This window comes from Myotis daubentonii, chromosome 2, assembly GCF_963259705.1.
Source record: "Myotis daubentonii chromosome 2, mMyoDau2.1, whole genome shotgun sequence".
Taxonomy (NCBI): Eukaryota; Metazoa; Chordata; class Mammalia; order Chiroptera; family Vespertilionidae; genus Myotis; species Myotis daubentonii.
The window spans coordinates 22,550,718-22,560,091 of record NC_081841.1 but is presented as its reverse complement, the minus strand read 5'-3'; the positions used below and the strand labels follow the sequence as shown (position 1 = coordinate 22,560,091).

Below are 9,374 nucleotides of genomic sequence, written 5' to 3'. Positions count from 1 at the left end.
ACTGTTTCTTTCACTTCAGAGGAAAAATTCACTTGTAAGACACTGTGGGACAGTCTTCGACAAAGGCATTCAAGTGAAAAATGGCAAAAACCAATAACTTGTAGTGTAGAAGAGATTGCACAGCCTAATAGAAAGGGATGCTCTAAATTATCTACAGATTTTTCAAAAATTTATAAATTTTCAATAACAGATATCCAAGATTCTTCACTCTAGCAAAACTCTGAAGCTCACATTCCATATTCTTATCTCTATTTCTGGGCTTGGATACTGCAAGTTAGTTTGATTATCTGAAAGGGTTGTCTGGTCAAAATCTTAATGGATTTAGTAACTTGATTTGATTTATATGTCACTTTTTAAATGCATGTTTGAATTTCTAAAAATTTTCTTTTTTCTTCAAAGAACTAATTTTTTTTATCATGTAGTCATTTACAGCTAAGAAGTTTCCTTTTAGAACTGTGTTAGCTGTATCCCACATATATTTGTATGTTATATTCCCATTTTTATTTGTCTTAAGATTTTTTTGGATTTCTCTTTTGATTTCATCTTTGACCCATTGATTTTTCAGTACCACACTGTTTAAACTCCACATGTTTGTGCATTTTCAGTTTTTCTTATTATTGATTTGTAGTTTCATACCATTGTCATTGGAAAAGATGCTTGATATGATTACAATCTTATTACATTTATTATGACTTGTTTTGTGGCCTAACATAACCTATCCTAGAGAATGTTCCATGTGTTCAACACTGAGCCACGCTGGTTGGGCTATTTTAGTCTGTACTTGGTTTTTTTTGCAATTAGGTGTTATATAACAATAGACATTTATTTCTCACAGTTCTGGAAGTTGGGAAATCTGAGATCAGGGTGGTAGCACAGTGATGGAAAGACAAAAACATTCAGTGCATGAGAGACAGTAGATGAAGTCAAGGACCCTGATGGTGACTTTATCACAGGATGTCACACTTTTATTTCCTTTGCAGTAACAATACTATTTTCCCTCATCTATGAAAATTTTGGAATTTAATCAATAGCTCCACCACCAAATTAATCAATAGCTTCTCAATACAAAACAAAGGTTTTTATGTCTCTACATACAATGTATATACACTGTGTGCATTAAAAGCTTTTGATCATTGGTCACATTGTCTTTTATCATTTGGCCACAACATACTAACTACAGAGGACTTTCTGGAGCAGAGTTTACCTCAAGCATGTAACTGCCTTGAAAATATAAAATCCAGAAAAAGAGAAAAATGAAAGCATGTTCATTAATATTTTTTCACTTGTAAACTTGTATTTTAGATTCTTCTTTGGAGTAAAACAGGCTCTTCGACTGTTTACAAGGCAATTTTCGAGTTGTAATAGCTCCATGTTTTTCTACGGTATCCCCGCATTCAAGGTTGGTTGCCACAATCAGACAGAACAGAAAGTGCAAGCACCCTTTTTCTTACACCTATGCTGGAACCTTAGCAGCAGCAGCAGCAACTGTTCCAAGTCTGTCAGATGCATTCAATTTTTATTAGGTATAATGATTATTCTGTTATGGTACTGCTAATTTTTATGTTTAGATAGATAAAAATAAATTGAATAATTCCACACGATACATAATTACTGATCTCAAGATACTTATGGAAATTTCTACTAACTGTTTTTAGATGTTGCTTTCTCAATTTCCTTTTTTCTTTGCTCCATCTCTCAGAGTGAATCAAAGGAAACTCATCTTTAGAAAGACTTCTTCTTTTGAGTCGAGTCTTTTATATTGAGAGCTTTATAGTCTCACCGGAATAATAAGACTGATGTTTAATCTCAAGTGTTTCTGAATATATTATTTTATCCACAGAAATATACCCTGGAAAAAATATAAGAGGCATCTGTTTTTCTCAAACACTGGACAGCAAGAGAGTTCACACACAATGGGGCAAGAAGGATCTCAAAATAAACGTGAGTACTTCTCTCTTTTCAATTTTAAAGAGGCAGATAAAATTATGACTAAGATTTTAAAATAAAATTGATAGTTGTAGTTGTGAAGATTGAAAATGATGATATGGGGAGGAGAAGGTGGAAGAAAATGAGAATGACTTTGATGAAGAAAAAGGCTATAAATAAATTCTAATACACTGGGAAACAGAAACTTCTTTGTAAAACATAAATTGGGCCAAGAGGGGAGTTAAAGTATATAAAGTATAAAAGAAAAACAAGATGGAAGGGAAGAGAGTAATTTGGGAAGGTTCTTTTAAAGGGAAGTGAGAAAAGATATAGAAAACATCCTGACTAAGGCTGTTCCTGAGGCTTTAACTTCATCCCATTTTATGTTTTACTAAAGTGACATAAATGGATGTGTATTATGAGAACATTAAATAATATTTTGAGAAATATATAGAGCATATGCAGAAATATCTTATTTTAAAATTAATGTTTCACTTTCTCTCATCACCACACCATGGCAAACTTCAGTGAATCCATAATAAATGATGGTCCTGAAAAAAACCTTTTTTTATGCAACAATAGGTCTTGGAGATTTCTTATGACAATACATACTGGTATACATGACTATTTTAATTGCCATATAGAATTCTATCATATGGATTCATCATAGTTTAAAATATCTACTATTGACAATACATATATAAGTATTAGGTTTCAGTGTTTTCTGTATTTCCAAAGTATTCCAATGAATATCCTTTAATAGAAATAAATTTAGTTATTTCTATAGGACAAATCTCTAAAAATGAAACTTGTAAAGTATATGATTATCTAACCACTATGTTGTATACCTGAAGCTACTACAAAATAACACTGAATATAAACTATAATTTAAAAATGAAATTAAAAATAAAAATGAAATTGTTGTGGCAAATATAATGCATTTAAAAATTGATAAATGTTGCTAACAATCTGTCTAAATGGCTTTCTAATTTATAGTTCACCAGTAGCATTTATTTTCTTACCTAAGATGTTATATTTTTAATTTACTTTAAAAACTCTGATATGTGAAAAAATCATAGCATGATATTTTAGTTTACAGTTCTCTGATTGAGCATATTTTTATTTGTTTAATGCCATTTGTAATATCAACAAATTAAATTTTCATCAAACTTTTGTTGTTTTCTAATTAATTTTAAAAAATCTTTATACAGTCTGGATATTAATATTGTGACATAATTTTTTCCAGGTATTCCTTTTGTTTTAATATTGTTATATAGGAGTTTTTATGTTTTTAAAGATATCATAGCTTTATTTTTTAATTTTAATTTTTTTTTATAATCCTCACCCAAGACCATGCTTAGAGAGAGGAAGGGAGAGAGAGAGAGAGAGAGAGAGAGAGAGAGAGAGAGAGAGAGAGACATTGATGTGAGAGAGAAGCATCGACTGGTTGCCTTCTGTACATACCCTAACCAGGGAATCAAACCTGAAACCTTTCAGTGTACAGGACAATGTTCCTACCAACTGAGCCACTCCAGCCCGGCAGAAGTTTTAATTTTTATGTACCCAAATTATCAATGTTTTATAATCTTTGAATTTTGTGTCTTACTTATAATAAGCCTTTCCTATTAAAAAAGCTTACATTTTATTTATTTACTTATTTATTTATTTATAAACTCTGAAATTGACTTATTCAGGGAAAATCTTTAAGCTCTTCTCCACATCTAAAATATTTTTGGATGATCTCATATTTAGCTTGTTCCTTGATAGAATTAGTTTCCTTAGCTCTTGGGGCTGAAAAGGGGGTAACCTATTTATCTTTCTTTTTGTCCTGGTAGAAGGAGGCCAGCATTTCACTTGGGTCATTGCTATTGTTTTCATCTCACTTCTTGGGGCCTGCTTTATTGCAAATTGTTTGGGTAAGTTGTTAGCAAAAGTAGACTTCTCCTTGAATTATTTCCCTAAACAAGTTTTATGAAGTTGCGCCAAACATTTTGTTATCTTTACTTTCCTCAACATATCATCCTATAATGTCTTCAGGGTCTTGGATTTACCATTCAGAGATACATGCTAGATCTGCTATTCTTTGCTGCTGCTGCCTTGTGTTGGGAAATGAAAGACAGAATTTAGACCCTTATCTATACATGTGAAGGCTGGTGACCAGTAAAATCAGCCCTCATTTTGGAGTAGGACTGCAAAGGGCTGCCTTGTATGAGTAAAGAGTAACCACCAAAAAAACAACTTTCAGACGGACTTTTAAAAGCCTGGCTTAAAAAAGAATAGCTGGAAGACCTGTTATTTCTGATACCAAGGCCTTGTATAAGGTTATCATAAGTAAAGCATTATAAGTGCAAATAAAGGCAAATAGACCAAAAGAAAAGAATAGAAAGCTTAGTTACAGATTCTGCATATATAAGTTCTTTATATAAAACAGAAGGGGCAATTGCAGTGTTAGAGGAAAAGGATAGTTTTATACAATTAATGGTGTAGATACCATTGATTATTTTAAAAATGAAATTGGTCTCCTGTCTCATATCATGTACAAAAAGGCTCATAAAACTGTAGAAATATCCCAGTGTTTACCAAAAGTTGCCACTCTAACACCAAGTCTAATAGAAAAATATGCTTAAAAGCACATGCACTAAAGGTTTGAAACACTACTCCCATGAAGCACAAAATGGAATATTTATATATATATACATACCTAATATGCAAATTGTCCCCTTGGGAGTTCGACCAGGAGACCTGGAGTTCGCTCGCTCTCTATGACATGCACAGACCACCAGAGGGTGGCGTGGAACGAAGGAAGGCCCTGGCCAGCAGCTGGCAGCCAGGGAAGGAAGGGTCTACACTGGCAGTCGGATATCCCCCGAGAGGTCCTGTATTATGAGATGGCACAGGCTGGGCTAAGGGACACCCCCCGCCCCCATGCATGAATTCATGCAACAGGCTTCTAGTATGATAATAAAAATATTAATTTCAACAATATCTTTCAACCAATTCACTTGGAGCTACAACAGAGGAACTGCAAAGGGAAAAAAAGAGAATGTGAGGGCCCTAACTATTAGGATAAGAGAAAGGTTAGAGCAGTCAGCTCCCATTTCCCAAATTAAGTGATTATATAGGGAAAGGAAACGAACTTTTTTTTCTCCGTGGCAGTGACCCACACCAACTTTCTACGCTGTAAGAAAAGCAGCACTGGAATGTCCAAGCTGACATGCATCGAGGAAAAATCAGGCCTGAAAGGTACAGGTGGCAGAGACACCTAAGAGAATTTCTTTCTCATTTCCACTTCCATTAAAATTCACAATCGGATTTAGAGTAGATCTGTAGTCAACCAGGAGAGATTAAAGTAACATAATTGAGAATATGGCACAAGAGTGCATACCAGTAATTGAGATAGAACTATTTCTCATGACTGTCATCAAATAACTGGAGAATGTATAATTTAATTCCATATCTTTTGATTCAGACATAGCATAAGGACTGTTTCCTCCGACTCACGTCTTTATCGCTTTTATTATTCTGGAATTTATAAAGTCTCATTTTGAAGAATGAGGAAACGCTTGAGAGTTTTAGTAGGTTCTTCACACCCGTTAGATAAAATGTCCTGCAAAACGCTTTGTTATGAAAACACTTTAAAAATAAATGCAAATAGATGCAGGGATATTGAAAATTGATCATCCCTGATAAGAGAATATGTTGTAATTTTCTTATTGTTAATACATGATTTTAATACTCTTGTTTAGAAGATATTTTGAAATGTAATTAGGAATATTTTTTGAAAGGCAAAGAAAATGATTTTGGTAACCTTGATATTATTCCCATAAATGGTAACTGGACACTAGATAGTAGAATAGTTATGCAATCTGGTATAGATGAATGCTCCTTTGTAACTAATTTCTATTTCAATATTCTCATGAGGGGACACCTGGAATTGCTGTCCTATTGGCTGGAGAGCCTTCCAGTCCAGCTGCTATTTTCCTTTTCATGACAACAAGACATGGGTGGAGAGTGGAAGGAACTGTACAGGGCTAGGGGCCCACCTGGTCACCATCAGCACAGAAGCTGAGCAGGTATGTTGGGAGGCTCCCGTCAGTTTCTCTGCTGCTTTGAATCTCTTGGCGGAGAGAGAGGACTTTGTCTGCTCTACCATGCTTCTGTGCCTTTGCTTCATCTGTTCCATGTGCCTGGAAAGCCTTTTCTTCCTCCCTTACTGTGTGTGTGTGTGTGTGTGTGTGTGTGTGTGTGTGTTTATTTTTAGAGAAAGAGGAAGGGAGAGAGGGGAGAGAGGGGGAGAGAGAGAGAGAGAGAGAGAGAGAGAGAGAGAGAGAGAGAGAGAGAACATTGATCTACTGCCTCCTGCACAGCTCCCACCAGGCATGGAGCCTGCCTGCAACCTGGGCATGTGCCCTGACTGAGAATTGAACCAGTGACTTCTTGGTGCATGGGTCGATGCTCAACCACTGAACCACACTGACTGGGTCCTCTATTATTTTCTTAATATGACCAACTTCTTTGGATCTTTCCAGATGTCATTCATGTAGTATTTCCTAGAGAAAACTACCCTGACCATCTTCCCTACTCCACCCTCCCTATTCTAAGTTGAAGGTGTTTTATGGTACTTTGTGCATTGTGTGTGATCATGGCACTTACTTTAGTGTCCTGCAATTGTCTGTTTAATACTCCATTTCTTCCAATGATTTCTATTTTGTAGAAGGCTGAGGCCATGCCTTACTCATCTTTGTATCACTAATGTCCTGCACAGTGCTAGGCACTCTGCCTATGTCTTAATAACTGTCATAATAAATAAATAAATGAATGGTTAATTGACGCTAAAAGAGCTAAAGGATAAAGCATAGAAACAATAATTCAGATGTATGGTTGTAATCTTATATAATAAAGAAGTAATATGCAAATTGACCATCACACCCTTGCACAAGATGGCCACTCCCATGTGGTCAAAGATGGCCGCCCCCGTGTGGCCATCAGGGGAGGGCAGTTGTGGCCAATCAGGTCAGTAGGGGAGGGCAGTTGGGGGCAACCAGGCTGGCAGGGGAGGGCAGTTGGGATGACCAGTCTTGCAAGGGGAAGCCAGTTGGGGGCAATCGGGCTGGCAGGGGAGGGCAGTTGGGGGCAATCAGGCCAGCAAGGGAGGGCAGTTGGGGGCAACCAGGCTGGCAGGGGAGAGCAGTTGGTGGTGACGAGGTCAGCAGGAAAGGGCAGGTGGGGGCATTGGGCCAGCAGGGGAGCAGTTAGGCATTGATCAGGCTGGCAGGGGAGTGATTAGGGGGTGATCAGGCTGGCAGGCAGAAGTGGTTAGGGGCAATCAGGCAGGCAGGCAGGCAAGTGGTTGGGAGCCAGCAGTCCCAGATTGTGAAAGGGATGTCCGACTGCTGGTTTAGGCCTGGTCCCTGTTTAGGCCACAGCAATCGGGACTATACTGGCAGTTGGACACACCCCAAGGGGTTCCAGTTTGGAGAGGGTGCCGGCTGGACTGAGGGATACCTACCCCTCCCCCACACACACAAATTTTGTGCACCAGGCCTCTAGTTTAAAAAAAAAACTTAATGTAAAAATTGAAATGTATTTTCTTATGTAATATATTTCTATATATGTACCATAACTCACATTCTACCCTTTTGCTGATCAGAAGGACTTCCTGGAGAATTCTGTTTTCATGGCTTTGCAATCTATAGGCAGACTCTTTGAATAAAATGGGATTTAATAAAATATACAAACAATTAAAGAGGGAAAATTTAAAAACAAAAGTTCCTGATAATCTGATCCTATTAAACATTTGCTAAGTAGTTGTTAAGTAGATCTCAGTTAATCTTCAAAATAACTCAGCATAGCAGTGGAATTGTCTCTTTTGAAGATAAGAAAACTAGGGTTTGGTGAGAATCAAGCACTTTCTAACATTACATAGTAAACAGCAGAGGCAGGATATGAAAACAGATCCATCTGATGCCAACCCTTTTTGCTTAACTAGTAATCTATTCAACCTCTTTCCTCTTTTCCTATCATCTATCACATGATAAGTGCAAATAAATTTATAAGAATTTACAATTTTTTTTATACAGAACTTTATTACTCAATTTTTGGATAGACGATTTTCTTATTTCCTGGGACTTTCATATGAGAATCCTGAAGGCCTCTGGCAATGGGTGAACAGGACGCCATTTAACCCACATATGGAGTGAGTATATTGACTGGGATGAAAGAGTTTTATAGGCAAAGATGGGAAGAAGGTAGCAAGCAGAATTCATTTTGGGGTGGAGCATACCAGTGTTAAAGTGCTTACTCAGCACCATGTGTTGTGTAACCTTTATACTAGTAAACTACTACTACACTTGTATTGGGCAGGGCAGGGCAGCTCTAAATTTCTCACTTAAGGGTATTTAGGGTCATTTTCTCTGCATAGTCCCCTGGCACGCACTGTGTGTGTGTGTGTGTGTGTGTGTGTGTGTGTGTGTGTGTGTGTGTAATACATATACTTTTTTTCATTTCAGATTCTGGCATAAGGGTGAACCCAATAATCATCAGAAGGAAAATTGTGTTGTCCTTGTTAATGACCAAAACAAATGGGCCTGGAGTAATCTTTCTTGTAACTTTGAGGCAAGTAGGATTTGTAAGAAACCTGGAAGAATACTCACCTGAAAGTTATGAAGAGGTTCTTGTGATGAGGACAGAAAAGAAGAACCCACGAGCCTAGGGAAGAATGTACATGCACCACTGGAATAGAGAAAACATACTAGATCATAGAACATTTTCAGTCACGATGGGACTTATTTTTTCAATTCATTCAAGATAATGTGTTTTTGTGTAGTGCTTTAGTGGAAGGAATAATCTCTTCTATGAAAATCAGTTTTCATTAATTTTGCTTTCTTGATAGTATTTCAAAGAATTTATTCTTTGAAATGCAATTGGTGTATATTTATTACACATTTAGCAAAATGGCTTAAATGATGCAATGTTTTAGTTATTTTTCCTCTACCCCAAATTTTAACTCTTAAAATTTAGTGAAATATTCACATTGTAAGACATAAAAATGTTGAATCACTATATTGTACACCTGAAAAGAATATCCTATATATTAAAAAGCATAATATGCAAACCAATCAAACAGTGAAATGACCAGTCAATGGGGGACGGGGCTGGCGAGCAGGAGGCGCCAGACCAGCCAAGGCTCGTGCCAGTGGGCAGAGGGAGGGAACGGGGATGGGGGGGTGGCAACCAGTGGCGGCAGAGGGGCAATGGAGGGGGCTGGCACCATCCCCTTATCCGCCCGTTCGGTTGCCTCCCACAGAGGGAGGCCAGGTGGCAATGGCAGGGTGATGGGGGCGATGCCGTCCCCCGATCAGCTCGGCCAATCACTGCCCGCAGAGGGAGGCCAGACTGCGGCTTAGGCCAGCTCCTCCCAGGAGCCGTCAGTAGGACATCCCATGAGG

General features: G+C 37.6%; 1 protein-coding gene across 2 annotated transcripts; it reads left to right on the top strand.

The window, feature by feature from the left end:
• The first annotated feature begins 1,720 nt into the window (after positions 1–1,720).
• CLEC4D (C-type lectin domain family 4 member D) lies at positions 1,721–9,034 on the top strand. Of its 2 annotated transcripts, none has more exons than XM_059680916.1 (6): positions 1,721–1,941; positions 3,762–3,842; positions 5,083–5,169; positions 5,848–5,999; positions 8,007–8,122; positions 8,436–9,034. In XM_059680916.1, exons 1-6 carry the CDS (start codon positions 1,914–1,916, stop codon positions 8,581–8,583), a joined length of 612 nt encoding a protein of 203 aa, XP_059536899.1. In that variant the 5' UTR covers positions 1,721–1,913; the 3' UTR covers positions 8,584–9,034. The 2 variants fall into 2 exon arrangements, with proteins under 2 accessions (XP_059536899.1, XP_059536901.1); XM_059680918.1 differs by having other exon boundaries at positions 1,722–1,941; positions 3,765–3,842.
• Positions 9,035–9,374: the final 340 nt, after the last annotated feature.